At 42.5% G+C, this 15163-nt stretch overlaps 1 protein-coding gene across 3 annotated transcripts in view; it reads left to right on the forward strand.

Moving 5' to 3' along the window:
* The window catches only part of SMYD3 (SET and MYND domain containing 3), a 463693-nt gene extending 450412 nt beyond the window's left edge, over nucleotides 1–13281 (forward strand). For all 3 annotated transcript variants that reach the window (XM_068403784.1, XM_068403766.1, XM_068403774.1), the window contains 2 exons: nucleotides 5773–5881; nucleotides 12557–13281. In XM_068403784.1, the coding sequence (XP_068259885.1) occupies nucleotides 5773–5881; nucleotides 12557–12658 (211 nt within the window). In that variant the 3' untranslated portion in view covers nucleotides 12659–13281. The remainder of the gene's footprint in view (nucleotides 1–5772; nucleotides 5882–12556) is intronic.
* The last annotated feature ends 1882 nt before the right edge of the window (nucleotides 13282–15163 follow it).

Below are 15163 nucleotides of genomic sequence, written 5' to 3' on the forward strand. Positions count from 1 at the left end.
ATGCAAAACAGAGTCATTTAGTATCGATAACACATTCCCATTTCCTCCAAGAATAAGCCTGTAACCTTGTTCCATCCCAGGCAAAACTCTTGCATAGGCCTCGTGCTTATTAAAAAATACTAATATTGAGCAAATTATGTATAAAGCTGCTTAAGTTTATTTTCTATAAATAGAGCATTACTAAGCACTATTTCAGCTTCGCATTGCTGGTTTTGGAGCAAGGATTGCTAGGTGAAATTCTGTGTGCAGACTGAACAGTTGAAGCACAGTCCCTTTGACATGAAGATCTGCGAGCTCCTAAATGAGCACAGTTAGTTTACCTGCCTTATGCTCCTGAGGCATATGATTTCTTTGACGATTCATAAAATAACTGGTTCCTCCCTGGAAATGTTGATAGATATCAAATGTTTCATACTTTTTAGCACAAATAATAATTTGTCCTTAAATTTGTCCTAAAAATGTTTCTCATAATTCCCACATTTAAAACCCATTGATCATTCTCTATTAGGAATAGTGTAGCCAGCCGGTCTAGGGAAGTGATCGTCCCTCTGTACTTGGCACTGGTGAGGCTGCATCTTGAGTACTGTGTCCAGTTCTGGGCCCCGCACTTCAAGAAAGATGTTGAGGTGTTGGAGCGAGTCCAGAGGAGGGCGACCAAGCTGGTGATGGGTCTGGAGGGTATGACCTACGAGGAATGGCTGAGGGAGCTGGGGTTGTTTAGCCTGGAGAAGAGGAGGCTCAGAGGTGACCTTATTGCAGTCTACAACTACCTGAAGGGAGGTTGTAGTGAAGTGGGAGTTGGCCTCTTCTCCCAGGCAACTAGCAACAGGACAAGAGGACATAGCCTAAAGCTTCGCCAGGGGAGGTTCAGGTTAGACATTAGGAAGCATTTCTTCTCAGAAGGGGTCATTAGACATTGGAACGGGCTGCCCATGGAGGTGGTGGAGTCACCATCTCTGGATGTGTTTAAGAAAAGACTGGACATGGCACTTAGTGCCATGGTCTAGTTGACATGGTGGTGTCAGGGCAATGGTTGGACTCGATGATCCCTGAGGTCTCTTCCAACCAGATTGATTCTGTGATCCTAGCCAAGGAGTGGAAATAATATCATGCAAATTAGATGACCAGTCTCACATCACTGAGTAATGAAAAAACAAATACCTTGGTCAACATAAAAATAATTCCTGGGCTGCAGTTTAGTGAACAGCTGTAATGAATGTACTCAAATACTGAGCAGTTCGGAAATCAAGAATAAGTCAGAGAAAGAAAAGAAGGTTGAACTTATTGGGTGCTATATTTGTGGTGAACATTTCCACCGGCTGTAGCGACTACATTTCTATCATGAGGCTGGCGCTGTCCCCTTTGCATTCTGCTCACCACCATTCCTGAATGCCCAGGAGCCTCTTAATTCCTTCTCTGTTGCTGCAGCTCCTAAAACTGCTTTATGTATGTCTTTTATGCTGTCATATTTACTTGCAGTGAAAGGTACTGCAAACCAATTTACAGTTATGTATAGCATCACTTTTTACGTGTCACCATGTTAAAAAGCCTTGTAGCATTTCCATTTTAAACCCTGATTTCAGATTTTATAAATCCTGCCTGCTTCTAATTACATCAAGCTGAAGACAACAGTGTTAATGTTAACCCCACAGACTGATTTACAGGGAATGGTAGGCTTCTATTTATTTTAAAATATGAGGCATCAGAAAAGGCAGTGATTTGCATAGTCTCTTTTTTTTATACTAGGCTTTAATTCACAAGAGAACACAAAAGCTCTGATTATTTACCCTGTGATGGGAGATAAGTTGAGTGGAATTAATGGAACTACAGTATTAAGAAATAGAAGGAACTGGCTAAAATTTGTCAAGGGTTGTCTTTTTTACATTGTCCTTTACATGAGAACACAAGGGATTGCTTGAAGAGATTCAGAGCTGATATATACAACAAAAAATATATTTTTTTCTTTATAAAGTGACTGCTCTGGGGCTTAATCAAGGCAAACCTTGTGGCTGAATTACAAATAGGAGCTGTTGATCTCATGGTGTATTAGAAGACCTATTGCTTTACAGAGTATGGGTCATGGCTGTTGGGTCTTACCCTGTTTGGATGACAGTAACAGCGGGGTACCGCAGGGGTCTGTCCTGGGACTTGTCCTGTTTAACGTCTTAATCAATGACCCAGAGGAGGCAACAGAAGGCACTTCTGTGAGGTTTGCAGATGACACCAAACTAGAGGAACTAGTTGATAGGCAGAAGGGCAGACTGGAGGGACAGGCCGGCATGGATGCTGTTGGTCATAGATGGGAACAAAGCTGTGCTATCTTATATAAGCAGAGGACGTGATACAAAATGTACAGGTCTTTCTCAGCCTTCTCCAGTTCTCTTACAGCACAGCTTTACTTGTTAGTTGTTGTATTCTGTTTAATCTCTCTGCAAGTGGACTACTAGGCATTGACCAGTGGCCCACTCCACAGAACTATCTTTATTTCAGCTTTATGTATGTTATTGTTCCCCTTTCTGTCCCTCAGGCCTTGGTAAATCTCATAAAATCCTTTTCAGATCGATATCCTACTCTTCCCAAGCTGTAATATGTTTTACAGCTTGTATTTCTCTATAGTTGTCTTAGTCTCTTGTTGACAGTCTTTAGGTATCAGTTCCTTGGCTGGTAAATGTCTTCCTTATTCTTAAATTTATCCACTTTGTTTTGTTCAGAGCAATGTGTGGGGATAATAAATTGGCTCACAAGTACCTGACGCTGCTTTTTAGTTCTTTCTGCCATTCCAGTTTTTCATAATACTGAATCCTAGGGATGCCTGGAAGAAGTCAGCAGCATTGTTCCCACTTACACATCTCCCAGAAGAGCTGAAAGCTGTCTGGATTTCTCTAGTGAACTCACTCAATGGATGTGCTTCCACAAAAGGTTTTCCAATAGTTTAATAGATTTATTCAGAGTATGATAATAAACAGTTGTTTCAAATGTCAATTTTAAGGCTTGCAAAATGTAACTATGTACATGCATAAGATCAGAGCATAAATCAGCTCAGTAAAACAGCTTTGTAAATATTTATGAGCACAGGCTCTTTGTTGCACACTTACTCCTCATCTTAAATTTTCACTTGTTTTAGTTTATGGCTGGTAGTCTGGGCTGAGTACCTGATGTTGCTAAATTGCTGCCTGTTTTCTCTAGTATTGGTTATACCACCATCCTAAATCTTCATTGATTTCAGGTGAATGTATGATCTATAGAAAGAAACCTGTTTGCATGGAGAGGCAGATTCTGAATTCTGATGGACCCGTGTGAAGTTTAGCAGGCACCATGTTGCTGAACTAAAGCATAGCCTGGATTTGTCCGCATGAGCTGCCATCCCTGCTGTGGCTGCAGGTGAGGCAGGACCCATTCCCTGTTTGTGTTGGTATTTTGGATGGGGTTGCTTATTCAGGAAGGAGAGGAAAAGGAGAGACATTAAAAAGATGGTTGAAAGGATAAAAGGTAAAGGTGTGTAATGAAGGAGATGTGAAGAGGCTGTGAAGGAGCAGTGGAAAAAGAATCAGAGCTGTCAGGATACAGCAGAGACAGTCTAGTGGGGACTGTAAAGATGAGTTATCATCTCATGCAAAAGTCTTTGCCTCCCTGGCTCCTTCTCCTGTGGCCGTGATCCTTGCCCCAGGCATCCTGGCATTTCAGTGGCCCAGAGAAGAGGGAATGACCTTTTTACTCCTTCCTTTGCAGCAGTCACAGGTGAGGGCAGAAGTATGCAATCATATAGGCATAATTTTTTTGCACTTTTTACAAAGTTGTGCATGTGCTCACTACTCCCATTTGTGCCATGTTAGCGCTGCAATTTCTATTACTCTTCACGCATTCACACCAAAATCTCTAACTTAGCTGCATTTTCTCCCTTTTTGACTAGTAGCAGATAGCACCATGTTAATTGATATAATAGCCAGAAACAACATCTAAAAATAAACCTACTGATAATTTTCCGGTGTTTGTTTAACTGGATCCTTGAGGTTCCGGAGTGGTCAGTTTGGACTGAGATAAGTGCTATCATTTTTCTTCTCTCTTGTCTGCTGGCTCTCCAGCCTTTTTGAACTGCAACCCACAAGGGGTCTGAACAGGTGGTGCTTGAGGCAGTTCAGGATGGATTCTTCTCATTGAGGAGTTGGTGTCTGCTGCTTCCTGAGAGGCTTTGGCAGATCAAGAGCTGTTGCTCCTGAGATCCTGCCAGGCATGCTTCCCATGTGTTTCTGTATGTCTTCACTGAAACTGCATGACATCAGCAGAGAAGGGGGTTTGGGGTGTGAAAACATTTTCCATGATATTTACACATCTTCATTTGAGATTTGTAAGGACAGCCAGATACACTGCCGTTTAAACAATTACTTGTATTTAATCATGTTTGCATTATTTTCATTAGTGAAAAATAATGGCAAAAGATAACTCATTCATTTGCATGCAGACTTATCAGAAGAGTCCTATACGTTGTACAAATTTACATCGTTTAATGTCTTAGCATGCATTTAATCATTCCCATGTAGATTTAAGTATCTTTCTGACTGCAGTGGTATCATTCATTAGTAATTCACCTGAAGTCCGACGATCATAGATTTGGCATAAACACACACACAAAAAAATTCTTCGAAGAATAGATTTTGGGAAGCTTATCAGCTCTTCTTCCTGCAGTTGTGACAAATTTTGTATTTTTGTAGACACTCCTCAAGCACACCACTGGTGTACTTGAGGAAATAAAATGCTGTTTAATCAAATAGGACATTTGTCTTTGGTGAGTCGTTCTTAAGGCTTTTATTCTTTCATTGTTGTAGTTAGTTAAAAAAGATCTAAGATCTTTTGCAGGTGACTTAACTTCCAGGTGTGTCCCTTTACCTCATGTTTCCTTCTGGACAGTTCCAGGCAAGTCACGTCTACGGCTTTCTGCAGCTTCCAGGTTGCTCTTCCGAGATGCCATGCTGTCCACATCCAGGACACAGGGCTGGGGTGAGATCCAGGTGTTGTGAGCCAAGGGTCAGTGGGCTTTGGAAATGCGGAGTGGTCACTGTGGAAGCATGGACATTTCAAGAACATCTTGAGAGGAGTTAATGATGACATTGCTGTCCATCTACTTCCTAGGAAAAAAGAGAGCATAGTTCTGTTTTCATTAACTCCAGTGAGATTGATGGAAAACCTCTGTTTCTGTTACATTAATTGAGTAAGAACAGGAGTGTATCCTCACACTAGCAGATACCTTGTCTAGATGCACGAGCCAAGTCTGAGATGTTTCCTTGAACGTGCAGCACCAGTTCTTTCTGCAACAGGGAGCAGCAAGCAAACCGCCAGAAATGGTGGCCTCAGTGTTACATACCTGCTTTCCCTGCAGTCCCTCTCCTTCATTCTGGAGAATCCAGCACTGGGTTCCCTGCTGAAGCTTTCTCTTAAAATTATACCTCTCCAGAGACCCGAGGTTGTGAATGACCTCTGTTTGCAACACTAAGTACAGTAAATGCTATTGTATTAGCCAACAATAGCGAATTAAATAATCCCACTCCTGTCACTTTCTAACAGGATAATGTTAAAGGCATTCCTCTGAGATGGAGAGTAATAATTTCCTAATTCCCCTCCGTATTTCGTGCTTCTCAGTAGTGCAGCTAATTTTCTCTGAGTACCTTATTAACATTCACAATGACTTTGCAGTCCCACCCTAATAGCTCTCCACAGAGGCAGTGACTGTGAAGGTGAGAGCTGACAGTGACACATTTTCCTCCTTTTTCTCTGCAGACTGTATTATCCCGGTTTCCATCCGCTGAGGGCTGTCCAGCTGATGCGAGTGGGCAAACTGCAGTACAGTCAAGACATGTTTCCTCAAGCGCTGGAGACCTTGAAACAGGTCAGTATTGTGAACTGTTTCTTCTCTGTCCCCCTCCCTCACTTCCCCCGAACCTGCCGTGTGCCCTCCCCTTCTGCTCTGACTGTGCCTCATGCCTTTGGATACTCCTCACCGCTTTTTCCATCAGTGGTGTTTCCCCAGGCAGCAGCTGAGTGTGGTGATGGGTCACTGTTGCTCAGCGTTTCAGGCACTGACTTCCTCCAGTATCAGTCAATGCTAATTACAGTTTGATAGCTCAGAGGTGCCTGGATGAAAAATTACTATTAGATCCAAAGAGAGAAAAATATCTCAGTGCCTCATACTCTCCTTCTTACCGTAGTAAAGTGAATCTGGGAGCACTGAAAGTATAAGAACAGGAGCAGAGCTGCAGTTTCTACCCCCTTTATTCCCTGTCAGAGATCTGTGATTTCAGATTGGAGAACTTTCCCTTTAATGCTTGTATTTTATTGTGAGCCACACTCGAATCAACAGGCATGCTTCTTGATCCCTCCTATTTCTGTATCATTCATCATCTTTCTCTTCTTTGATCTGGTTTTGCAGCTGGTGCTTTGCTAGTTACATTTCAGCTTTAAGCCATCCCTCTCGTACCTGAGCTGACTTTTATATTAATTTCCTTGTACCCCAGGCTCTTATTTGTCCTGCCATTATATTGTTGTTAGTATCATCTTAAATATATTGAAGAATCCCCTTCCATGTGCAAAATGTCCTCAGGACGTAGGCTCTCACTCGCTTCCCATCTCAAGCCCTCAATCACTGCTAGGGTGTTTTTCTCCCCCTGGAAGATGTGCTGCCTCCAGTTCCCCCCATAGAGGTCTTACGCTCATTCCCTTGTATTATTGATTGTCCTGGTGTCAACTTGGCCTGAAGACAGCACATGCTCTGTGTGGTTCCCCTTCTTGTCTCTCGGCCCACCGCCAGTGCCTGACGCAGCCTCCCCATTGCCTTGGCTGCACAAAGCCACCTGGCCCAGCTACTTGCTTGTTGCTGCTGGGCAGGAGCAGGCCCCAGTGCTAGCCCCAATGTTGGAAAGAAGTGCAGAAGTTGGCTGTACATCCCCTTTGTTTAGTGTCCATGCTATATGAAGAGCTAGTCTTTTGGCAAAGAGTTAGGGCAGCTGCTTGGCATAGAAGGGGAGGGGTGTCTTCACTGGATGTGGGGGGAGAAGTGATTTTAGTCCTGCTTGGATCCCCTATAAAGTTAGTATCAGTCATGGCTCTCTAAATAATGTAATATTTTGTACTTAGTTTTTTCAACCCCCATATCTATTTGGTTTTAATATCTGCTTAATTATGCAAGCTGAATAACTGATAACATCCACATGTTGAAATAATAAATTAGCATTTAATACGATGCCAGTCTTACTAAGTCTTAGTAACTTAAATCTTCACTTGATATATTTAACTTAAATTGTGGCCAATTCTGATCATTAAAAAGCAGATGGAAGAGTAATCAATTCTATTTCCCATGCAGTATTCAGAAGTAAGCCATATATCTGTCATGTGCCAGGTAATCTGCTCTGCTATTTCGCCTGTAATAATTATAATTTCCAAACATTCAGACTTCCCTTTTTAGCAGGTGGAGTGAGGCCCCAGTCAGAGGAGCTTCTCTTTTCGTTGATACTGCCACAATATATTGACAGGCATACTTCTAATTGCATTTCTAATATGATACTGCATGAAATGAAACTGGAGTGAATTCCCCTGGAGCCACCTAAATGCTGCTCATCAGTGACGGTGGAAGTTGTGATGGGGTTTTGTATGTTTTTAGTGAAGCTGCCCATTGCAAACCAGATTGCTACTGTATTATCCTTTGAATGCAGAGCAATGCCTAACACAGAAACATTTTTTCAAGTTATTTCCCTGAACAGGGAGAATAAGGTGCTGCTTACTGTTCTATGCCATACCTCGGTGCATCTCTAACTGTGGTCTCCAAGCCATTAGTGGTCCACAAGGACACAATAAGTGCTTTACAGCTGGAATGCAGAACCATTTACAAATTAATCCTGTTGTGGCTTTGCCTATTCCCTGTTCAGCCTCCCCCTTTTCACCCACATGTGTGAGGCAGGGAGAGACTGAACTCTCTGGGAGCACAGCTGAAAGGAGGAAAAGCTTCTTGTCATCCTATTTCTCCATGCAACTTGTAAGCATAGGACACAACGCTTCTTTGGATGAGATCTGAAGCTGATTCCCTTCATTGCTGTCTACACTGGAACAATTTAGAGAAAGATGTAATTCCCAGTTTGTTGCAAGTAAAGGATGTGATTCCTAATGTAACTCAGATAATGTCCTAGAGTTATATGAGAACACAGTTGGGCCCTTTGTGATTAGATGTGTCAACAGAGCATGCCACATGCTCAGAGCAGAAACTCGATTACCTTCTCTGCTTCATTACTCTTCTTAATACACTCTGACACTGAATAGCACCCTGTTGGAGCCCTCGTCAGACTCATTTCAGTGTGGCATTAAGGAGAAGGATGTGGAAGGTGCAGAGGAATTGAGATCTGAGTGAAATTCACCTCACTCATATAAATCCTGTTTAATCAGGCACAGCCTCAGAGCTGCTGGGGATTGACAGCCTCTCTGCATCAGATGCGCAGCCTGTTAAGACCAGTAGATCTTCATACACAGCTCTGCAGCCCTTACTGCTGCTCTCTGTGCCGCCCGAAAATGAATCACTATCATAGCCACCTTACTCTTAGTGCCTTTTGTGTCTAGCTCTCTGACCTGCACCCCCAAAGAAGGCTTAAATAATGTGGAGGGCTTTATGTTACCCACTAAAATGAAATCACCTTCTAAAAGTACATTAGTCCCTGCAGAATCTAATTTACTAGGTTTTGGAAATAGACGTGTTACAAAGAGGCAATACTCCACTTCTGGAATAAAACCTGAAGGTAGCCCTTGGTCTATTGTGCAACCAACATATTATTTTTAAATTTTTATATATATATATATATGAAAGGTTCAATGGTGGGAGGACAAATGGAATTACAGATCGGGAAAACGTTTGTCAGCAAAAGACCGGAGCTGGAGCCCAGTCTGACAACTTAATGTAAAGACCCTGGAATGACTGTAAAAAGCAGCAATAACAAGAGTTGCAACAAGCTGTCTTTTGAAGACAAAAACTTCTCGACTGGGAAGCAGCAGTCCTGCAGGAGCCCAGTATGGTTCTGCATCTCTGGAGCTCATGGGAGCCGCTAGCAAGTGTATAGATTTTTTCCTGAGGTGTGCTCATTAGCATGAATATTTCTTAGGTGTCATTTGTTACCTTCACAGCACTGTAAGCTCCCCTATTTAGTTGCCCATAACCTGAGTGGAGCTGGACTCAGTTTGGGAGGACAGGCAGGGTGCAGAGGGCGAGTCTTGGGCTTAATTTCTGACTGTCATCTCCTCGAAGCGAGATGATGAGCTGCAATGCATTGTCTTGGCTGCTGCTCCATCCTCTGGGCTGTGGTGGTGGTAGCTGCCTGGACCCATCCTGTACCCACGCACTTTCCTGAGCAGGGCAGCAGTGTCCAGCGGCGGAGCTGGCAGGAGGATGCACACACGTACGGGCCAGTGTCCCCTTAGATCCTGCACTTGGCTGGCACGGTCGCAGGAACACCTTTGTCCTCCCATGAGCTGATGGGCATGGCTGTCTTGTCTCATGAAGGCCTGCAATAGGTACAACATAATTTTACTTTTTACTGTAATCCGTGGTGTGGAGGCAAAAAGCACAGGAACTGGGGCAAAATCCCTCCCAGGTTTCACAGCAACACTGAAGAAATCCCGTTTCTCTAGGTGTTTGCTTCAAAGGCTGAATCGTTTACCAGCTGTGGTTGATAGTAACTGTGATAGTTTTTGGTTTTCCTATGCCTGCTTTAACAAGTATCCCCTTCCATCAAGAGAGATGGAAGACCACAGGTACTCCCTCTGAAATGCTAGCCTTCGCTTCATGCCACTTTGACACGTGGCCATTTGCTTTCTGCTCTCCCTGTCATGGAGCGGTGCTGTCCTGCATGTGCTCACAGTTCCCCGCAGCTGCGGTGATGGGCATCCCATCTCATCCCCATGCAAATCAGGCACAAACAACTGTGCTGCATTTCATTTGCATTCATGGAGCAACAGCCATACCACTAATCTAATGGGTTTTATATTCTTCAGGGAGACAGTGTGTGGTTGATAACACTGTGGCCTCACGATTACTCTAGTTTTTCATAATTAGATTTGTTCTTCTAGCTGCGAGGAAGACCACACAGACCATGAGACTCTGCTCAGCCTCGACTCTGCTGGTTATCTGTGCGATTTAGGAGAGCAGGGGAGTGTTCAGAGAGCCTGCGTATTCCTGTTTCCACCCGCTAAAACAATTCCTTGCTTTGGAAGTGTAATTATCCCCATTTCTGCACTGACCTTTGCAAAATCAGCTACATAGCTTAACACCAGTTTAATTTGGGGATTACAGAAGTCACTGCTATTCTAACTCTGGTACAGCTGGCTGTGACTCGTACTGCAGTGTGTGAGACAGTACATTGCATGAGAATTTTTTTCTCCCTGAAGGAGACACAAGGGTAAAGACTGGGTTCATTTATCTGCCATACTGAGGAAATGGAAAGAAAATGTTGAAGATGAGAGACAAGTCAGCAATGGTAGCATTATCTCAAGACTGGGTTTGATATTAAGGATTTTTGCCTTTTAACAGAGGCATTTCCATATGGACATCTCTGGCTGTGCATTGGGGTGTCCAGGCCCATCACTACTAGCCTGACCTCTGTCCTGTAGGTGGGCTGAAGATCAAGGTCAGCTGCCCCAGCACTGCAACTCAGATGTATCCAGATACACAGCTCTTGGCCCAGGTCATTCACAATAAATCCATCAGCTTTCTTGGCCAGGGCATGCAAACGCTGTGTGCCAAGTGTGTCTGGATCCATGGCCAGTTCAGCTGTCCACTTCGCTCTAGGGTGATCCTGTCCCTACCTAGTTAGCCTGGGCACAGCTATGTGTTGCTGCACTGCAACAGACATGGGATCCCACCTGCAGCTATTCTGCTCTGCACCATCCAGGGATTCCTATACCATGCAAGTGTTTGTCTGTCTCTGCCAGGTAAGGACTGGCTCTTATTCTTGCTTTTTACACTACTTTTTCAATTATTTATTTTTTTAAAAAAAAGCTCTTGTACAGCTTAATACCTCACACTTCACGCTGAAATACTTTTATGATCTATTCTTTATAACATTTTCCCAGTATGTTAAATTAGGAAAAGAGAACACTAAGAACAATTTAGGTAGTCTTTTCAGGGAATATAATGATGACTGACTTGCAAACGTGACCAGCTTTGTATTTCTGCTAAAATAAAAATATTCAAAAATTCAGGATTTCTGATTTTATTCCACATTTCTGAGGCATTTCTAATGGTGATGAAAGCATTTCCATTGTTCTGTTTAACTGAGTATTTTATCATTTAGTAGTAGGGCATCGTGGTAGCTCAGAACATATTTGACTCTTTTTAGAGCTTCTTGCACACTCTTGATTTGTTTTGACTGCTATTTCAACTTGTTCTTTCAATCTTTTGCTGCCTCCCTCTTCTTTTAAAAATTAGCTAATTTGAAGCAAAAATAAACTATGCTAGAATTTCCGTATGCTTGCCAGTCTCTAAAATTTGGAAGTAAGCTTTCATTCATTCCACCAAAGAATATATTTACTTTTATTTTTATCTTTTCCAACTGAGTCCCCTTCCTCGACACTTCTTTCCAAAAAAAGATCCTTTTTCTGCAATCCAAAGCTGATTTAGCTGAATTTTATCAGCTGACTGGACCAGGAACCCATTGAAGCACAGGCTGCATTTAGTTTTTGACCATTCCTTAGTTTGGGATGAGGAAAAATCTCTGATGTCTTTTCTCCTACCAGTGCACTTCTAGCTCCCTTGTTCTTTCTTCAGAAGTGCAGAATCCATTTCCAGCTGGTACTTCTTTCCTTACAGGAGGAATTTAATAGAAGGAAGAAGCAGAAGTGTCATATGAAAAGTCATGATCTAAACATTAGCTGGGCAAAGAGCATTTCAGACATATCTGTGGCAGGGAATCAGCAACACTACAGGCAATATCAGCAAGCATAAATTGGCCTAGCAATAGAAGATGACCAACACATAGAGAAAATAATCCCTGGGAAAACCAGCAAAGAACCATTCCTGTGCGTGCCTTTTTAGAGTGAGACCATTAATGTACTTATTTGTTGGATGCTATGATGCTATGTTTCTCGTAATACAGTTACGACACTTTGTTCCATTGGTTAAGCATTAATCCATTTCTATTTACAGGACTTTGAGGCTACTAACATCATGAACTTCACGGTTGACTTTTAAATAATGTATCAAAACCTTGGGTGCCATATTTGACCAATATTAAAATGGCCTTCATGCCTCAAGTGCAAAAGTATCTTCCTCTACTATTCCAAACACCCATCTGTGCAACATATTAGTGGGCTTTAACACCTAAGAATAATGTGTCAGTGCCTCCTCCTTTACCAGGAACAAATCATTATACACTTTGGGATACTTCACTTCTCTTTGTCATGCCACACATTCAAGTCCCCAGCTGCCAACCACTTCAGGACGAGTCCTTATATCCCTGCCCCACTGCAGTGACCGACCCCTTCATATGGTCTGTGCAATGGGTAACGTGTCCCTTTCTGTTCTCTCCTCAAGGCATATGATATTATGAAGGTGACCCATGGGACAGATCACAGCCTGATGCAAGCCTTGGTGGAGATAAAGGAACAGTGTGAGGCCATCATGAGAACACAGTGAAGAAAACCTCTAGTCTGGAAAACAAAATATTCAAGGAGAAAGGATATTAAATGCTTTTTACTGCATTGGGAAGCTTCTTGATGATTTTGGTGTCTTTTTATTAGGTCCTACTTGCTTTACAAAAATGCTTAGTATTTATTAGTTTTGCTGTGTGATCTGAGTTGAGTTGATGTTTGGAGGAATAACTGCAATTTTCAGAGGGTTTTTTTTTTCCTACCAAACAATCTAACTGACAATACCTAATTATCAATTTACAACACTAATTTAATTGATAATAAGTATTGGGAAAAGCATACAGAGTCTTCATCAGTTACAAAGTGATATAATTCCATTGATGTCAGCATTCAATTTTTCATACCAGTTTATGCCAGCAATTAAGGATCTCGTGTCAGACACATTATAAGTAGAGAGAATATATTTTTCCCTTTGCCTTGCCCTTAGGTGTGGTTTCCAAAAGCCTGATCCAGTGCTTTTTGACATCAAATAAGTTTCCCAATGTTCTAAATGAGATTTTCCTCCCTCCGAATATATCTGCAGGGCTCTGTGCCTCTTCTTCTTGCATTTCATATGTTATAATACTGAATATTAAAATGGATTGAATAAAAAATTTAATCAAAAGTGTATCTATTGGAAATTGCTTACTCTGTTTTCTCCCCATTTTGACTGCTTCAAGAGTTTCTCACTTCATACCAGTTTTAAAGAGAGATTTGGACCTACGAGCTCAGCGGTATGGTTTCTAGACCTTTCTGAGCCTCTGGGGTTTGGATTTCACTTCCCCAAATAGTGAAGCCCTGAGACCTACAGATGACCGCTGAGTTAGGCGGTCATGCCTGGGGGAGAGAAGGATGTCTTGGAAAGCATGGGCGCCCCACTTCCCCACGCTCATTAGTGAGAGCGTTGTTCTTGCCAGAGCTGCTGACTTCCATTTTTAACACAGAACCAAATGTCAACAAAAGCCAAATATTTATGAGGAACATTGAAACCTAAATAATTTAAGGCCTTTGAAACTATCACTTCAGGTGTGTCGCTCTTCTCTAATGATTTATTGCTGCTACTCCAGCCATGACTGTTATTTCGTTAATCCATCGTTGTTGTAAAGTCAGGCTTTTTTCACACCAGTAACTTGACACCATTAATTATTATGAGATGAGAACACGTTTAAAAAGAAAATGAACACTCTGGGCGTAATTTACAGCCACAGCACAGGAATGCCAACACTGAGGAAGATATCTCCTTTCAAGGTGCTTGAATTTGTTCCAGCGTATGGAGCATTCACTTGCCCGGCAGTAATAGGCAAGCAATAAGCTATGAAATGCGGTGCATTTCTGGAGTACGTAGCATGGCTTGATGCCAGAGGCCAAGTCATATCAGCCACCCAAGAAGTGCAATAATCCTCACAGAAATTCACTGCTTGGTTGGGTCTTCTTGCTATTATGAAAAGGAAATTATCTGGGGGAAAAGGTCAGACCTTTGCATCTATTGGGTTTTCTGACAAAGTAATGGCTTCACTGATGGACAATTAGGAAATGTGAGAGGTACCCAGTCTTCAGGAGCTATTTTCTGGTTTTGAAGGGCCACAGGCATATTAGAAATGATGTGTTTTTGCATAAAGATGATGCTTATGTTATTTCATGATTACATATCTAATACTAAGATTTGCAAAAGGAAGGGACTTCAGAATTTAAGGTAAGATGATGCATTAGTTTATGCAGCATATACTGGGAGACGGCCTATCAGCTCCTGTGTATGCAGACATATCTGTGTATATGAACTGCAGCACTGGCTTCTGGTACAAGGATACCACAACTTTTCAAGCGCAATAGTAGGGAAGGATGGGCACTAGAGGAGAGTCAGAGTTACCTGATGTCAGACGAGAAAGGCCACATTACATCAAGTTGAAGGGTATTTTCTCTCCAGCAGCGGTCTATACAAATGCTTAGGGAAAATGTACAAGCGAAACAGTTCAACGACTGTCTGTTAAGAAATGGAGAAAGAACGTTCTACATTGGCTGCAGAGCATCACAATGGCAAGTGTGCTGCCACATGCTGTAGGAAATTGCTCACTGAGCAATGGAAGAAACTAAATTGGCCCCAGGTTGGTCTGTGGCTCAGGTTTTCAGATCAGTGTCTTGAGGGCACCGCCACTTTGCTTGCCCTGCCTGGTCTTCTTCTCTGGGCTGGTCTGTGGAGATTCCTTAGTACAGGGGAGTAATTCATGCTTTGTATTCATTACAGTTGATGCAAAATTTGCATTTCTTTCACCTTGTTCGAGGAAAGAGTCAAGTTTGCTGGTTGGTTTCAGTCATTTACTGAGCGGTTTCCCTTGGAGGTTCACATGTATGAACACTCCCAGCAGGGCTGCTGGTGCTGCCGGGGAGGTTGTTGTGGGCAGATTTTTCACTCCCAATGTTCCTGCTCCAGCCTATTTTCTGCAAAGAAGGCTGGCTGCTGACTGTGGAGAGATTTAGCTAAATGCATCATTTGAAAGTGCAGTAGCAAGCAAGC

The sequence above is a fragment of the Nyctibius grandis genome, chromosome 1 (assembly GCF_013368605.1).
Source record: "Nyctibius grandis isolate bNycGra1 chromosome 1, bNycGra1.pri, whole genome shotgun sequence".
Classification (NCBI taxonomy): domain Eukaryota; kingdom Metazoa; phylum Chordata; class Aves; order Nyctibiiformes; family Nyctibiidae; genus Nyctibius; species Nyctibius grandis.